Here is an 18523-nt window from a genome sequence, read left to right as displayed (position 1 = left end):
AATCCATTGTATTGTTTTTTGCACCACTAAATTGCTTTAACTTTTAACACTGATCGTTGTATTTGGTCATGAAATTTGATATTACAGGGAAGTACTTTTAAATAAGACTGCACGATATAAGGAAAATATGTGATATGCGATAACATTGTTGAATATCGCGATAACGATATAACGTGCGATAAATTAGATATTAAATGAAGATATTAAAGTGTAATCAGTTCTGCATTCCTGCTGCTTTCAGTATTCTGCTAAAATACAACAAATTGCTTGTTGAATGAAAAAAAAATGTAAGGAAATCATTACCAACATTCTTTTATTGAACAAATTAAACATTGATTTGAATATAAAAGGCACCACTAAGAATGACATTATAAAGTGCAGTTTTCTACTGATATTTCCTTTCAACTAACACCAAAAACCTCTGTGTCTTTCACGGTATGTCGCAGCCTTTCACGATATGTATATTGCGGCAGTTGATATTGCGATGACGATAAAAAAGACCCAACATTTTAATATGTTAATATGTTAGTCTTTAATATGTTACAGAATGATTGGTGTAAATTTAAAATAGCTTATTGCATGTCACCATTCTTCATTCCAACTTCTACTACCATTGATTGTGTTCATGCTCGTCAAGCAATGACTGTTTTTACAAACTGATGTAACTTTGTGTTTATGAAGTCAGGTGTTAGCAATAGATCCCTGTGGTTCTGAAAGCATCCTTTTAATAATAACTAGGTGCTATGCAACAATCCCGCTGAGTGATGAGACTCACAAGGGTGGGAATGCCAGACCCGTAGCTTAGCATTCTCTGCTTTGTTTCAGACTCCCTGTTCTTTTATTGTAAGTGGAAGTGTGGGGCAGTGGTGCCTAAAGGTTAGAGAAGAGAGCTTGTGACCGGGAGGTCGTCGGTTCAATTCCCAGACCGACAGGATCAAATCTGGGTGGGGAAAGTGAAAGAGCAGCGCTTGTCCCTCCCTCATTACCACCAATGAGGTGCCCTTGAGCAAGGCCCTTAACCTCCAACCACTCCAGTGGAGCTGCTCAGTGGCCAACAGATCAGACTGTGGTTGTACCGGGCAGCTTCCAGGTATGAATGTGTGAATGTGATCAGGTCATTTCTGCAAAAGAGAGGCTTCCTCTCAGTGAACCTTCCCTGAATAAATAAAGGTTGATGGAAGTAATCTTCCTATCCAAGTCTCCTCTGGCTGGCTTTTATCGTTGAGGTTTCAGGTTTCGAGTGTAGTGATTACTGCCTGAAAGTCTGTGAAATGGAATAAAGGCCAGCCATTCTACGTTTAGTAGGAGCTGCAGTGTGTTAAGAGCAGCTTTTCTCTTATCATTACATCAGTAAAAGTCTATTTTGTTGTGAAATAACGGTAATTTCTGAAGCCTTTATAAAACTTCTACTTGACACTTGATTTAATAGCTTTTATCATAGGGGAGGATCATGTGTTAGGTCAGGCTCGTGTCTGTGTGTGTCTGTGTGTGTGGATGTTAGGGTTGGGCGATATTGAAATTCACTTACTGACCATATTGCTTTAAGAAAAACAGTGTAACTGCATTGAATAGTTCAGAAGCTAAACGTTTTTTTGATGGTTGATTGCTCACCGCGTTAAGAGTTTTGGTCTTTGTGGAATGTGGCTGTGGAGTCGGTGGCAGACTTGCGTATTATGTTGGATGGTGAGTTTCAAGCTGGGAGCGGAGATTTGTGGTGTTTCCATCTTCAGTCCTGACTTGTTTGTCGCACAGCTCACAAACCACTTTGTTCTTGTTCTATGGCTCTCCTTTTTCGTTTGCCAAATAGGCGCATTTGCATTATTTTTGCTAACTACAGTGTGCATCTTTCCAGCTGGAGTTATGGCTATATGGGTGGCGTCAGACATATTGGAGCCTGTTGCTACTTATTTTTGATAAGCTACAATGACTCCTCACTCCTCTTAACCAGCCAGTATTGGCTAATCAATAACTGTTTTAGAATCGAAAGGCATTTCTGGCAATCGGCTTGAGTTAAAACAAGCCTCACCTAGTCTGCTGCAGGCCAACTTTTGGCTCAAAAACATCCATAGAAAAGTTTAGTTCCATTTTAAACAGGAGTTTCTTCAGATTAATTTAGTTAGCCACAATACGAGATTATTAAATCCCTTTTTTTGTTTTCATCTGCCATCTTAACTGTAAGGGAGCCAGGAGGGACAACTGAGTAGGATTCAACTCTTGTTTGTTTGGGAGGGGAATAGGAAACACACCTAGCAAAGATCTGCACTCAACTGAGTTCACTTTTCTAGTTTGGTCGGCTTCTCAGTTCTCATAGTCGGTTCTTGACTGCTAAGGCCTATAAAATATGTTTGAGTTACATATATTTCATTATTAATTGGTGTGTTAATTAGCATTGATCGTTAACTTTTTCAAGGCTCCGCAAGCTCTTATGTGTAGTTGCAGTTTCAGATCGTATCGGTAAGCTTAAACATTTTAGGGCCACAGCTTTGATGAGCACTTACGTAAATCCAGCCTCTGTGTCAGTTGAAATGTTATGAAAAGGGAGTGAGTTTATGCCACGAACCACATTTTTTCACAGCAACCAAATACAGTGGCGGATGGTGGAATCTATTTCAGGGGAGGGCTACGGCAAAAATTAAGCAAACATTCTGCTGATAAAAAAATATGAAATGTGACACTGAGAAAATTGTGCGTCAGTAGAATGTGCACAGACACAGAGCAGCTCATTTTGTCCCTATTCATGTTCCTATTAACCCTCTGAGGGCTAAGGACATTTTTACATGTCTTTTTAAATTCACATTGTAAGGATATTTGCATATAAACGGATGCCCATGTGTTTCATATCAAAATGTTCAGAAAAAACATATTTTGAAACACACATTTGGCCCTAAAGCTGAAAAGTTGATGTTCGCTTTTTTTTCCCCGAAATTTCTCGAATCTCTTGTGAAAACAAACCTAAACTAAATTGTTTTGGTGCTTGAAATTAGTTTACAAAAGTCTTGGGTTCACTAATGGCGACTCAAACATATTTTCCATTACGTGGTACCTGCTCGACTCGCCTCGACTCTACTCGCCTTTTTTGGTTTTCGATCACGAAAAAAAAGTCCCTGGTACCTGCTAACAGGTACTTTTTTTAGTACCACCTCAGTCGAGGTTCCAAGCGAGCTGAGCTGATACCAAAAGGTGACGTGAAAGCGACAGACGGGGGTGTCCTGAACAAACCCTCCATTTTTAAATAGTTTAGCCAGCTGTGTTTATTTTTGCTTCCTCCAGCTTCATTTGAAACAAAATGTGTCTTGTGGCTGTGGCAACAACAACACACCTTCCACGTTCTGTGTGTGTGTCGCGTTAGGTCACGGCAGTTTACTGCGGCGCCGCTATGACGACCAGCCACGCTGAGGCGGTACTAAAATCTGCAATGGAAAACGGACGCGCAGTGAGGCGAGTAGAGTTGAGGCGAGTCGAGCAGGTACCATGTAATGGAAAAACGCCATGAAGTAGCGTAAAATATGAATAAAATAGTAAATAAATGTCTAAAATGAAATTTTGTAATATCGCTTTTTGAGTAGGACTGTTGTCAAACATCACTTGGACTCTTTCTCCTCAGAGGGTTGTTACCCACTAAACATTTTTTAAGATAAGGATTGACACATTTTTGTTACTGAACTGAACATAATTAAACATACTTGTTTTTCTTGTGATATTACTACTATTACTAGCCTATATTTAATTTTAATTTGGGGCGGAGGGATTTGCGCCCTGACTCCAATCTATTCGGGGTGGCAGTAGCTCAGTCTGGAGGGACTTGGCTTGGAAACTGTTCAAGTCCCTGTGCAGACCAAGTACGGAGTGTTGACTGGTAGCTGGAGGGGTTTATCTTTGTGTATTTCGGGCCTGTGTGTAATGTGTAACACCGACAGAGTGTAAAAATGTAATTTCTCCTTGCGGCGGATTAATAAAGTACATCTTCTTCTATCCATCCCATAGACTGAGCAAGATCCCTTTTCATTTGTGGGACCAGCTTTGCTCTCCCTCGCTAGCAACCTCCACAAAGGAAAATATCATATATTTTCATTACAGTCGTAGCTAATTGTTCTTTTTATTGCAGGAAATGAATTGCAGTCTACTCATTGTCCACACAATTTTAATCATGTAAAGAAAATAATGAAGTAATAAAATGAAGTAATAAAAATGTATTTGTTCTGGTTTCCTAACTGCGTCGCGAGTTTTGGAGCCTAGCACCGTTTGGCTTAGTTATCAATGCTGTTAGCATCGTGGCTAACACTGTTGTTGCTTTACTTTATGACAAATCGTTTTGGCTGTGCTTTCTAACATGATGTCATTGTGCTAACTGAGCAACGTTAGCCTTTACAACAGAGCTGCGTCACTGGCTACACTTGTTAATGCAATGCGCTGTGACGTAGATCCCCTTCAAGGCTAGGCTGATGTTGGAAGTCCCTCTAGTGGACAGAATGTGTAACAACAACCACATGCTTATAGTGACATAAGCCCGAGTAGTAGAGATGGCCCGATACCATTTTTTGCTTCCTGATACCGATTCTGATACCTGAACTTGCGTATCGGCCGATACTGAGTGCCGATCCGATACCAGTGTGTCATATATTTTATTATGTTTTAACAACTGTATACTACTATCCCTGTATGGATGTGATATTATTTCTATCTTTGTTGTCAGTCTGGCTCAGGTTAAACTCTTTGTGAAACATGAACAATGAATGCCACAGAACTTTCTTTTATTATGCAGTTTGACAGTCAGTTATAAGACCATAAATAAACTACTTTAACGTAGATTTTCTTTAGGGCTTTATTACGTGGTATCGGATCGGTGCTTAAACTCCAGTACTTCCCGATACTGATACCAAGTATCGCAGCCGATACCGATCGGAACATCTCTACTGAGTAGTGTAGTACATAATAACAGGCTGCATTTGAGCATTAAATATTCAAATATTATTTGAATATTAAAAAAAATAACAAATGAAATTCGAATGGTATTATAGAGGAAGACTGACAGCTCTAAGAGCAGGAGGGGCAGCAGACCATGGGATGGCTGCAGCTGACCAAATAGCTCACAAATCATAGCAATCAATCAGTCAATTAATTTATTTTATCCTTTTATCCATGGAAATGAAGAAAGAAGAAAACGTAGAGGTTAATATCTGCTGAGAAATGTTTAAAAAGTTTCTCCATTGTTTTGTATGCTTACATGAACATTCCATTTAAAAGGTGAGCCACCATAGCAGAAACTAATTAAACAATGTTTTATGTACATTCAGTGCCTTTGTCACCAAGATAAGAATTAACGTGTGTGAGTAAAGAAAAACTCCTTGTCTGGAGTGACATTGACACATTTGACATTTACTTTTCAGTATTTTGTTCCATGCCAAGTAAGATAGGTCCGTGTGTTACATAGAGTATAAGCAAAAATACTGTGCTGTTGGCATAAGGACTGGGAAATGTTGGAATGCAGGGCATAAGTTGTTGTGCCGTGGACACATTTGCAATGCAAACACTGTAGAAGCCATGACTTCTAACAAATATATAGCACAAGCAAAAGGAGCATGAGTATGTCCTGTTTGGCTTCAGTGTTGTGTTGATAGATCTGCCAAATATTTTCTTGATTAAAAAACAACATTTACTAAAACATCAGAATTGCTCCGGTGCCGCAGGAAATGTATTTTCGCCGATTGCCGCTTCCTTCCGCTTCCGTCCGCTTCCGTCCGCTTCCGTCCGCTTCCTTCTGCTTCCTTCCGCTTCTGTCCGCTTCCTTCCGCTTCCTTTGTGTTGGAATTTTAAAGTCTGGTGGATATATGAGGACTATGGTTAACTGCTCCTCAGATCTCTACAGGGTGAATCCAGACAGCTAGCTAGACTATCTGTCCATTATTTAAATGGAGTCAGGTATGTTTGGCGATGGTGATTTCGGAATCAAAATCTTTCCTGTCAAGAAGCGTTATGAAACGACCAGTTCAGTTTGTTTAAGGCCCATTAGCCAGAACGGACAGAACTTCTTAAGTAAAGATGGATAATTTATAGCTGCCCTCCACACCGCGCTACACACACCAACACAAGTTTTTACCCATCACCTCCTTACAACCGCAACACCTTTACACACACACACACACACACACACACACACACACACACACACACACACACACACACACACACACACACACACACTAAGCCGTACACACTTGCTTCAGCAGATGGGTGTGGTGATATATGGAAGAGTTGGAGGCTAGCAGCAGCTGTGTTTATCTTGTTTCCATCTGTGGGTGGGCTGTCAACTGTTTGTCCAGCGGAGCAAGATAACCACTCTGTCAGGGCTGCATCTCACTAGGATTCATGTTTACTTTACCTTTCTCCTCCAGATGGCCTCTGGATCACTCAGTTATTGTTCCTCAGCAGCAAAACAAATGAATCGTACAGTTTCATACAGTGTTGTGGACAAGTTTAACATTAACACATCATCTCACGTTGAGCTCAACTTACAGACGTTTCTTAACCTAATGAACCTATATGACCATGTTTTCAGGTCTCTGCGTGCTTTTGTGAGTGTGGAAACAACAGAAGTGGCCTAAATTGATGAAAGTATGAAAGTAGTTAGGGCACACATGTGTTTGCACTTCCCTGGGCAAATCACAATTATTGAATAAATATTTGTGAGATTCAATCCCCGTTTTTTGTTTTGTCTTCATGGGCATATAACTCTTGTGACATCACTGCAGCATTCATATTGTGTGTGCTATGTTACATATTTTTCTTGAAAAAAAAGCTGTATATAACATGATTGTGCATTACAGTGTGGATGTTATACATGCATTATTACAAAAGGAGACCAGGTGGGCCAAAGATAGGAAAAATGGCTTAGACCTGTGGGGGTTAACTGAGCTACAGTAATCTTACCCAAAGAGAGATAGGGCCTACCTTCAGCTTTTGTCTGGTCCAGTGGCAGCGGCAACTTACGTTGCAAAGTTCGCCCCTATTCGCCCACTAATCCCACACTGGCAGCATATTTTTAATGCATGTTATCTCTCCAGAAAAGCACATTCTGTGTCAATTCAGGGAGCTAATGTGATACAGAATGTATCACATTAGCTCCCCGTTTGGCTTCTTTGCCTTGACTGACTGTCTTTTCTTATGGTGCGTAAACTCTGTACTGCAGGTGTCAGTTAATTCACTGTCAGACCATTCTCAAGTGCAGCAGAGAGAAGGAGAGAAGTGGTCAAGGAAGAAAAGAGTCAAGAAAGAGGCACATAGCGTCATAATAACAGTTTCAGAACCTTTATCATCCTTGAGTTTGCAGGCCTGGAAGTAGATCATTTCGGTTTTATTTGTCTGTGTTTCTGGATATCTGTCACTGAGATTTCTGCTGCCACTAATTACAATGGAGTTGAATCTAATTTTATTTGTGATGCTCACAGCATTGAAAAAATACATTTAAAAAAAAACAAAAAGCAACCACAGAGATCACATTAGATGTTCAAACATTGCATGTAGTAGGTGACTTGATGCCATTTTTCTTCAGTTAATATACCTTAGATCTGCCAAATATACCAAAATAATCTGATGATTTTGGGGACAAAAAACACAGAATCATGTGTCACGTGTAGTCATTCCTGCGCCTACATTCACTAAAAGCTCATGTACGGTATTTCCTTCAGCCTTTGAATCTGATTTTAGTTTAAAAAAAGCACACTTACATTCCTGGATAATGAATGATCTAAGGTTAGAGGAATGTCGTGAGGCTGCTGTGGCTCTGACCTTTGCTAGTAATCTTATAATATATAAATGTGAAGAACTAGATTTCACATCATGACCATAGAGATGGGTAAATATTGTCAAAGTGTTTACAGTTTTCACTTCAAGGAAAACATCTGGTCTGATGAAGCTGTGGTGGTGTGTTTGTGTGGGGTGGTGTTGGAGGTGTGCCCGATTTAAAGTGTGTGCCTGAGTCTTGATTTCTGCTGGTCAGTGGGAAAGTTTAGATAGCACAGTTTGGGATTGGTTGATAAGAAATGCAGGACTGTAACTAAAGAGCTCTTCACCATGTTATGTGTCTCTGCAGGTAGCCAATCAGACCTTCCACACAGATCGGCCCGACCTCCCAGAGTGTTTTCAGCTTTCTGTCCTGTCATGGCTGCCGTGCATCTACCTTTGGGTTGTCTGCCCCATCTACATCTTCTATCTCAAGAGGAGCAACAGAGACTACATCATGATGTCCATTATGAACAGAATAAAAACGGTGAGATTGGACTTCATTGTTGTATATTTTATCACATTGTACTCCAAAAGCAAGGTTAGACTGATACATTTGATATTGTTCACTGTGTTATGAGTACAGCTGGTTGTTCAGTACTTCATTGGCTGCCACCAAACCAGTTATATTTGGTTCAGTTAAACTGAACTTGGAATTCTCCTCACTTAAAATTATAATGATGCTGCCTGCAGCTATGCATGATTTATAAAAAGAGGATAAAACAATTTTTGTTGTCAGTTTATGGGAACAGCTTGCTTCAGAACCTCTGGGTGGGCAGCTGACTTGCTAGCAGACACACCATAAACCTTAATCTCCATGGTGCACTACTGACTGGAGCATGTCATAGCCCTGTAGTCTGCGAATGTTGCTGCTCCTTTTTCAACAAGCCTACATAGTGTTGGTTATATATCGTTAGCGATTTAAGACATCATGTTGTTTTTTTTTTTACTTGCAAAGTGGAAGCACATAAGCGGGGCTAACTAGCTAGCTGGCCCAGTTGGCTTGCTTACTGTTGGCCCACCGCACGTACAGTATAAATGGGATCAAATAATGCAATCATACTGCTCTTCTAGACTTTCCAAATTTTGTTAGACCAAATGGATACAATTCTGGTAATACAAAGAGTCTTTTAGGGAGGTTTTGGAAATATTTCCATTCATACTTAGTTACCTATTTTTTCAACCAGTTTCTTGTTATTTGTTTAATTATTGCTACCCTTATTGTTAAAAACAAGTGGGAGTCTTTCTTCTCAATTTCCTCTGGCGCCTAACCTTAACCCTTTGGTTACTAGTAGGGCTGGGTATTGTCACTGATTTCCTGAATCGACTTGATTTCAATTCACAAGGTCTTGATTCGATTAAAAAACAATTCGATTGGGGGATATTTCAGTTGCAAAACCAATTTATCTTGGATGTTAAGTGAGAGATGAAATTTTACAATTGTAAAGGAACCCTCTAACCTGGTGCATTATTAAAGGGCAACTATTATATAGCATTTTCAGGATAAAACCTGCATTTTGCGTCTGTACTAGAACATGTTTATATGCTTTAATGTTAAAAAAAGAAGACTTTATTTTTCTCGTACTGCCCATGGCTGCTGCACCTGTATTCACCCTCTGTATGAGATGCTCTGTACCAGCGCCTGTCTCTTTAAACCACTCAATAGCTCTTTCTGACTTCAGTCAACTGTCTTTTGTTCAAACACCTTGTTTAGGGTTAACATGTTGAACATTTCAACATTTGAACAAGTTGTGGCTTGGAAGCTACATTGGTACAACCAAACAAGTATACACAATTGTTTTTACATATACAAATGTAGTCAAATACGGAGCACACAGTAAAAAGATGGCATCTGAGGACACAGTATGATAGCTGATAGCCTCACCAAACCAGAACTGTAAAAGTTATTCAGACACTTTTATTCAGGTGTGCGTTGATTAAGTTTCACTGCTGTCTAGAAACTCTGAAAACCAAATACTACATAAATAGAACATGTTTCATGAGTAATGTGACTCAGAATTGGGGAGAATTTGACAACACTAGCAGCCAAGATGACATATTTTACTGCCGTTAGCATGTAGATAGTTGTTAAATGCAACAATGTTAACACCTCAGTGGCTTAAAGTGCTCATATTATGCGTTTTGGCTTTTTCCCTTTCCTTTATTGTGGTATATATCTTTTTTGTGCATGTAATAGGTTTAAGTGAAAAAGTCCACCGCAAAGGGACTTACCATCTCCAACAGAAAACACTGTTCACAAACTCCTCCAAACAGCTCTATTGTAGCTTCCGTGACGGACGTGCGTCACTTTGTAACACACGTTATAATGCTCACCTAGCTGCTAGCGTGGCACGCCCTCATACTCTGCTTCTGACTAGCTTGTAGTGCTGACCTAGGCCTGCGCATATGTGACTCCCAACAAAGATGGAATAGAAGTGAGATGCCTCACTCTGTAGCTAAAACAGAGAGCTCAACACACAGGGTGAAAAGAGGAGCTGCAGCAATGTGCAGTACAACAAAAATATGATGTTTTTTGAAAATTAAACCATGTAAACCTATTCTGATATAACCTCTAAATACAACTATGAACCTGAAAATGAGCATAATATGAGCACAAAAAAAAGCACTCCAGTCCTGCCTACCTGGTGATAATGATGACCAATTATAGAAGGCCGGCTTAGAGTTGCGTAAGACTTAGCCGAGAGTAGAACAAACTGTTGAAACCGGAGCGTTCAGAACAGTTGGAAATCTAAACGTTTTAGCTCATGGGGATTTCTCTAAGATACGTTTACCTCATTATTTGAATGGCCATCCAACATTATAACATTGTAGATATGACAGAAAATATGGAAAAGCATAATTTATCCACTTTGGAAGTATGAATTTTGTCGTTAAGAACGAACCCCAAAGCAGTTGCAATAATGTACTTTTTATTTAACATGAAGACACCACAGCAGTCAACACAGTGCAGCTCTACAGACTCTACTGTCACTCAGTTAGTGAGAATGGAGTGACATTTCATTCAGATATCTTGAGGTGACAGAGGGACCCCTTTTAAAAAGGCCATGCCAGTTTTTCCCTCGCCAAAATGTAGCCTAACTTTGGAGCGTTATTTAACCCCCTTTCCATCAAGCTAGCATGGCATAGTTGGTACCAATGGATTCCTTAGATCTTAGTTTCATATGATACAGACAGAGATCTGATTTGGATTTTTTTTATCGAATCTGATCATTCAAATGAAAATCGATTTGAATTGGAAAATAGATTTTTTTAAACCCAGCCCTAGTTACTAGCCAGTTAAACATCTTCCTTACATCCCTCTGTTATTATAGTATTTAACGTCTCTTTCCAAGTCTGCTGAATGTGTAAATAGGTCGCTGTTTGCTAACACATTTGTGAAGACATTTTTAGACAACTGTCTAAGGTGATAACATGTCAGGGTTGTGTTTATTGTTGCAACAAAGCAGGTTTACGTTTTGCGCCATTATTTGTTACATCTTGACTTGACGTTTCTGTTGGATCTCTGCTGCTGCTAATTAACATACTTGATTGTCTGTATTGTGAACATGTTAGTGGCTTACTCTGATTGTTTTCTTTGGCTCATATTCAAGTTTCGTTGTGGAGGATAATCTCATTTATTGTTAAACCACCATGAATTTTTATTGTGGCCTCAACATAGCAAAGCATGTATAAAAGATATCTATTAGACCAGACAAATGAAAAATGACCACACAGTAAGGTTAAAGCTACAGCTTACTGTCAAATCTGTTATTATGGTATTTAATGTCTCTCTCTTTTTTTGTCTTTTTTTTTTTTTTTTACTTTTCTCCTTTCTCTCTCTGTCTGCTCTCAGGCGCTTGGCTTGTTGTTATCGATTGTGTGTTGGACAGATCTCTTCTACACATTCCACGAGCTACGGCAGGGGCACAGCCAGCCACCCATCTACTTAATCACCCCGCTGGTTCTCGGCATGACAATGGTGAGGATATGTCTAGCCAGAAACAGTTGCATAAGATTTGATCTCGTGAAAAGAAGCCTCTTTGAGGTTTTGTAAGAGGATGTGTGGTTCTGTTTTTATAATCTAATGCACTCAATAGCTCTTTCTGACTTCAGTCAACTGTCTTTTGTTCAAACACCTTGTTTAGGGTAAACATGTTGAACACAAGTTGTGGCTTGGAAGCTACATTGCTACAACCAAACAAGTATACAAAAATGTTTTTACATATACAAATGTAGTCAAATATGGAGCACACAGTAAAAAGACGGTATCTGAGGACACAGCATGATAGCTGATAGCCTCACCAAACCTGAACTGTAAAAGTTATTCAGACACTTTTATTCAGGTGTGCGTTGATTAAGTTTCACTGCTGTCTAGAAACTCTGAATATAGTTAAATAAATGTAAAAACCAAAATGATATATTATGAAGACTACTTGCATATAAATTGAAATGGAATATGTATTCAAGCCACTACAACTGCAGAGTAGCTGTCGAGCTAAGCCAGGGCTGCATCTAATGATTATTTTGTCATAAATTATTATTATCTATTGGTTATTTTTGGTTAATTTTTCTGGTCTATATAGCTAGTCATGAATGGTTCACTATAGCTATCCAACTAAAGCTCACAGTGTATTTTCACTGGATAGCAGGCAGACTTCTATTTTAAAATGTACAATCTCACCCATGCTGCACTGTTACAGTATTTAAAAAAATGTGTTTGCCTCTGCAGTGTTGTTTAGTAACAGCTGTATTTTATTCAAAACCAGAAAGGTTTCTTGGCTTTTCCAGGAGTTCAAAGCAAATACAAGTTGTTCAGCTGGTAAGAAGCCCAGTCACATGCATTCATTCTCTGAGCATCTCCTCCATTTCCTTTGTAAATTCCAAATGCATAAGCATACAAAATCCACAAATCGGCCACATTTATTATGCAGTCTGAGTATACTCATCTCTGTCACTTTTCCGATGTGAACACACTGCATATAGTACTAAATACCGGCTTAGAATCAGTACGTAGTATGGATTTGTGACACACTGTTTATCTTATCAATAGACTGTCACATCATTTCCTCTCAGAGACATGCCAGTGTTTTTTGGTCAACCTTTCTACTAGAAGCATTGCAGTAGCAAGGCTGAAAGCATTCAGTCGGGTTAAAGAAAAGCCAGAACACTCCTGTTTTAGCCCGTCTAATGATGATGGCGGAGTCAGCATGAAAGACTGACCCAGTCAGACTGTGGTTTACCTTACATGCCCTCAGTGATTCTGTCCTGGCTAATCTAACTTAGTCTCTCCCTATTTGCCCACTCGTTCCCTTTTCCTCTCTCTGTGTAATATCCCACTCCCTCCTCTCTCAGCTGTTGGCCACGTTTCTGATCCAGTATGAGAGGTTACACGGGGTTCAGTCCTCAGGCGTCCTCTTCATCTTCTGGTTCCTGTCTGTGCTGTGTGCCATCGTGCCTTTCCGCTCCAAGATCCTACAGGCCTCCAGCCAGGTGAGAATAGGCGTAGCCCTCAAATGCCTTTTACATGTCTGTCATCATCTTCTCTGCCTGAGGCCCTTTTATCTTCCCCCCTCACCATATCCCTCGGATTTTTATCCCCAATTCTCTTGTCTCCTAACCTACGTGTACTACTACACGTCATCTTTTCTCTTGTTCTTCTTTCCAATTTTCTTTCCTCCTCTGCCTCTTATCCTCCTCAGTGTCCTTTTGCATTTAAGACTACTTCATCAGTCAGCTCTGTCTCCCCCCTCTTGTTGCCTCAGGAGTTGATTTGGAACTTACAGTGAGTGGATGTTTTGAAGGGGTCGGCCCAGGGCACCACTAAGCGGAGAGGGAATAGTAGGCCTGTTGTTCTAGCATACTTATCTCACCTCTAGTGCACCACAGCTCACCAACCGAGTTTCAGCACACGGCAAAGAAACCCTAAGGCGACAAGACAAGACGTGTAAACAAGGAAGAAAATGTAAAATATGTATCAGAAGCATTGATAAAGTGATACAGTGATAAAGTTGATGAATACCACTGACTCAAGTGATTAGTTGGCTAGGTGTTGAAAATTCAGTCTACCAGAACTGTAGAGCTCTAATCTAAGACTTTTAATTAGTGACCTATTAACCATTTCTACTACAAAGGCTGAAGAGTGTTGTTTTCAAGCAAGGAAAGGTTAACTTTCAGCTGCTGTGATCAGTATTTTCATGTTAACAATGGATCACCTGACTATTTGTATCTAAAAGGAATCACTTATAGTGATGAACCCACATATTTTTTTAACTTGACTCTGCTGTTCCCCTCAGCTTTACAAAGCATTGTAGCATCTTTCAGCTCCTTGTTTTGGTTTTACAGCCACACAACCAAAGGGTTGAGGTAGTTTATGCAACTGGGCACAGACATTTACTTAGGAGTTGGTCAAAGCAGGGATAAAAGAAGAGTGTATATTATACTTAACATTTACAGGGTTTCCGTGGGGTCTAAAATTTCAAAATCAAAATTTTAAATCTGCTGAAAAGTATTGTGTTTTAGGTCTTAAATAATTTTAAACAGGTCTTAATTTTCCTATGTCCATGTAACGCTACCTCTAATGCTCATTGAAATGCTCCTGCAGAGCTTTAAAACATGTTATTTACTTATTCTGTGGTGTTGTAGTTATTTCTTTCGCTAGCCCAAATATAATTTGCTGTCACAAATGAGACCAACGTGCAACTTACATTCCAGCTAGTCAGCTCTTGTTTTATATAATATTTGGTAGTTTCCTAAACACTTTTAGCTTTCTTTGTTTATGTCAAAAATACTTCCAGCTTAAAAAAATACCATCAAAATAACAGAACATTCATATTTAAAAATCTCACTGAATACTTTTTGTAGCTGCTTTAGTGTTAAAAGTAAGATCAACCCCAGACAGTCATGCAGGCAGCAGGCAGACAGACGTGAAGGCAGTGCCTCAAGCAGTCAGTCGGTTAGTGTGAGGACGGCAGGCGGATAACCAAGCAATGTGTTGAGGTCAGCCCAGACTACTGCTGACCTGTGCTGCTATAATCATGTTGATCCAGAAAATAAGCCCATGGACTAATATGATTCAGAACAAGTAAATTGATTTTGTGCTGTTGAAGGTGACGGCTCTTTTGATAATCGTGTTCAGCTGATTTAGATGTTTGTGAAGAAAAGTTGTGTGTGTTGGGAGTATTGTTGTGTGTGAGAAATCTAATGAATGGAGGAAGTTAAACTTTTAGTACATTTGCATGCATGCAACATCTCGACAACGGCTCGATTATTGTGAATGCACAGAATAAGGTAATCTAGTTTACACAGTGTTTGCACAGTAACCTCATTCCACCAACAATTTCTGGTAATTCATTTAATAAAGTGTGAATTAAATACTTGAAAAACGGGGGAACCCTTATGTAGGACGCAGACTCCAGATGATGAATTATAAGGAAGGTTTATTGTCCATTAGCAGAGAATGAGGATGGAAGTAAGGAGGGGAATCTGGCTGGTGGGAGCTGGTGACTGGCAAATGAGGCAGAGTAATTTCTGGTTTCTGGTTGTGAGCGTGGCAAAGCAGCAGATGAGCAGGCAGGCGGGCAGGCAGAGATCGTGTGGCACAGAGAAACAGGTTAAAGGTAAATCAAAGCAAATTTACGAATAATCTTGAATGCATAAGAACATGTGACCACGACTGTAGCAGAATCAACGACATAGCACTAAATTTGTGAAGAGCGAGGGTTAAAATAAGGCAAGGATGATGAAGTGATGGGAGGCAAGTGAGCAGACTGGGAGAGGTGATGAGCGAAGGTGAACAGGAATCTAGGAGCCAGGAAAATGAGTGTCAGGAAAGGAACGACACACACAAACACACACACAGGGATTAATACTGAGGCACGGCAGTGGCCGTGACATTTAGTGCAAAACGAACATAACGTGCAAGGATCAGAAAGGAGAGGGTCCTCCAATGACGTAAATATCGCTGTAACACAGTTCGGCTGCTGTTTCTTTGACATTGCGATAGAAACGACGGAACAATATGTACTGTACAATAGACATTATATCGTTTTGACGATAAATATCGTCATATTGCCCAGCCCTAACCTGCATGTTAGTGTTGTTATTGTGAGCATGTAAGCATACCGACATTAGCATTTACTCAAAGCACTGCTATGCTCCAGTACAGGCTCCCAGCTGCTTGCATGGCTGTCAACTCTGAAAAACAGATAAATGATACCCATGCCTAATTTGCCTGCATGTACTGTAAACACACTGCTTGACAAGCAATGCTTATAACTGTATGTCTGAACTCATCTCTTTGTGTGTGTGTTTGTGTGTGTGTGTGTGTGTGTGTGTGTGTGTCTTTTCACATTTCAGAGCGAAGTGACCGACAAGCTGCGATTTGCCACGTTCTACTTCTACTTCGGCCTGGTGGCCTGTGAGCTGATCCTCTGCTGCTTCAATGAAAAGCCTCCTCTCTTCTCCAATGTTGTCACAGACCCTGTGAGTTAGGCATCCTGCTACAGTGTCCACTCAGAACCCATGAAGCATGTCTGTGTCCGTTTGTTGTATCTTATGTTCCTGCTGACATTGTATATTCAGTTTCCTGAGTGGTAGAATGTCTGAGTGTGTGCTTTCGAGCTGCTCTGTGCTTGTAAATGCAGGACACACGCACGCACACACGCAAAACACACACACACACACACACACACACACACACACACACACACACACACACACACACACACACACACACTCCAGAAGTATCCTTATCATCATCTGTCCTCCTTATCCTTGTTTAACCTCTCTGGTCTATTTGTCTGCATATTTACCATTTTGTTCTCAGAATCCCTGCCCTGAAACCACAGCAGGTTTTCTCTCCACCATTACGTTCTGGTGGTTCACAAGGTGGGTTCACACTGCTCTCTGTCACCCACTACGTCATCCATAGACCCACACTTTGTTGAGTACTGTATATATAGTGATTTGCTTTAGTAATTAGTAAATACAAAGTAAATTCCTCAAAGTGAAGAGCCAGTGTTAGCAGTGTGAGCTAGCTCAGTCTGTATGTCTTTCTCTAAGAAACATCTTTAGAATCAAAATGCTGCCGAGCTAGCTTTGAATTATCCAGCTAACTGTTGCTAAAAAACGATGTCACTTTGATGCTGAGTCATAGTACAAGCTCACAACCTAGCCTAACTAATTAGCTGGCTAGGATGCAGCCTTGTTAAGCTAAATAAGTATGATGTTTCAGTCGGTGTCTTTATTTACGGCCGAACCTAGTTGGTTGATTTATAATAATGTTGGTGTTGTTGTTACCGTAGCTAAATTACTGTAAACAAGGGAGACCATTTTTAAGATGAGTGATAGCTCCTGTCTCACACATAGACTGTAAAAAATAATGGCGGAGCTTCCGGATCTGAAAAGTAAAGCCAATGCGGAAGTGCCTTAAACCTGCATTCTATCTGATTTCCAGCAGGAGGCGACTCCAATGGTTCTAAGAAGAAGCTGAATTTACGGTCTCAAATCGCTAGTTTCAAGTCTTCTCAATACAGCATAATGTTAATTTTGAACAAAAGCACTGAGACAGGTGGAGGCTAACAACACTGCAATGTCTCCTTTGTTTTACAGCTTTACTTATTTATTTATTTTTCTGTAGCTGTAGTTTTGTTTTATGTATGAAATGTTTAGCTGGACAATGTATGGGTTTCACTATTGTGTTGTGGCTGCTGTAATAGGTTTTCTTTATTCTTCATTTTGTGCAAAGTAGAGAATGTTGTGTGTTGACATTGGACAGGAAGCTGTGGACAAAAAGACTTTTGTTTTGGTGTCATGTAATTCCGTGTGGGATGGGCCACTTAGTGGCATGACATGTAAATAAAATATCATTCATTCATTCATATATAAATTAAACTGCTGTTTCTCTCTGTTTCTCTCTCTCTCCCTCTCTCTCTCTCTCTCTCTCTCTCTCTCTCTCTCTCTCTCTCTCTCTCAGTATGGCTATTAAAGGCTACAAAATGCCTCTGGAGACCAAAGACCTTTGGTCTCTGAAAGAGCGTGACAGCTCTAAGATTACGGTGCCCAAACTCCTCAAAGAGTGGGAGAAAGAGCTGACCAAAGCCAAGAGGTAAGTTTGCAAAAGTAGAGGGAGAGGAATAGATGAATGGGGGATGTATTTTTAAATCTGAAATATACAGTACAAGCTAAACGTTTTCCAGTACGTCTGTGTTACTTATATAAAAGCTTTAGTTGGTGTCACAGTGTATGAAAACAGTCACTATGTTTACTCACAAAGACATCAGAGGCCTGTACTACGAATCAAGATCAACATGCCCTGGATTTCTTTCAGTTACCCGGCTTCACTAACCCTAACAACCGCGGTCCCGCATAAGCTGTGTCCCGACGGTGGTTAACAACTAGTTCAATCAACCCAGGGTTTCCCAATCCAGGGTTTCCCAATCCAGCGGCGCCCGCTTTCACATAAAAGAGGCGGTGTTTGCACAGCGCGTCAAATCGCAAACATCTACCAGAGCCGCATATTGTATATAAGAAGAGCAAATTATAATTCTACATAAATATGAAGAACACAGACACGGTTTTGCAGGCAAAACGCAATACAGTCGCTGCTTCCTAAAACAGGAAGGAAAGCTGGTAAAAAAATAGCTGACGCTGTAAATGCGTAAATCACAACGCTTATCAATATCTTCCCCATCAGTCAGGCACTAGATGCCATAATTACACTTGCGCTTTCCATAATATTGACATA

General features: G+C 40.1%; 1 protein-coding gene across 2 annotated transcripts in view; it reads left to right on the top strand.

The window, feature by feature from the left end:
* abcc3 (ATP-binding cassette, sub-family C (CFTR/MRP), member 3) overlaps positions 1 to 18523 on the top strand; it is a 68023-nt gene that overhangs the window by 13489 nt on the left and 36011 nt on the right. For both annotated transcript variants that reach the window (XM_078280054.1, XM_078280056.1), the window contains exons 2-7: positions 8090 to 8266; positions 11633 to 11758; positions 13132 to 13269; positions 16135 to 16260; positions 16604 to 16665; positions 17753 to 17884. In XM_078280054.1, coding sequence (XP_078136180.1) covers positions 8090 to 8266; positions 11633 to 11758; positions 13132 to 13269; positions 16135 to 16260; positions 16604 to 16665; positions 17753 to 17884 — 761 coding nt within the window. The remainder of the gene's footprint in view (positions 1 to 8089; positions 8267 to 11632; positions 11759 to 13131; positions 13270 to 16134; positions 16261 to 16603; positions 16666 to 17752; positions 17885 to 18523) is intronic.

The sequence above is a fragment of the Sander vitreus genome, chromosome 21 (genome assembly GCF_031162955.1).
Source record: "Sander vitreus isolate 19-12246 chromosome 21, sanVit1, whole genome shotgun sequence".
Classification (NCBI taxonomy): Eukaryota; Metazoa; Chordata; class Actinopteri; order Perciformes; family Percidae; genus Sander; species Sander vitreus.
This window is presented reverse-complemented; position numbering and strand designations above follow the sequence as displayed.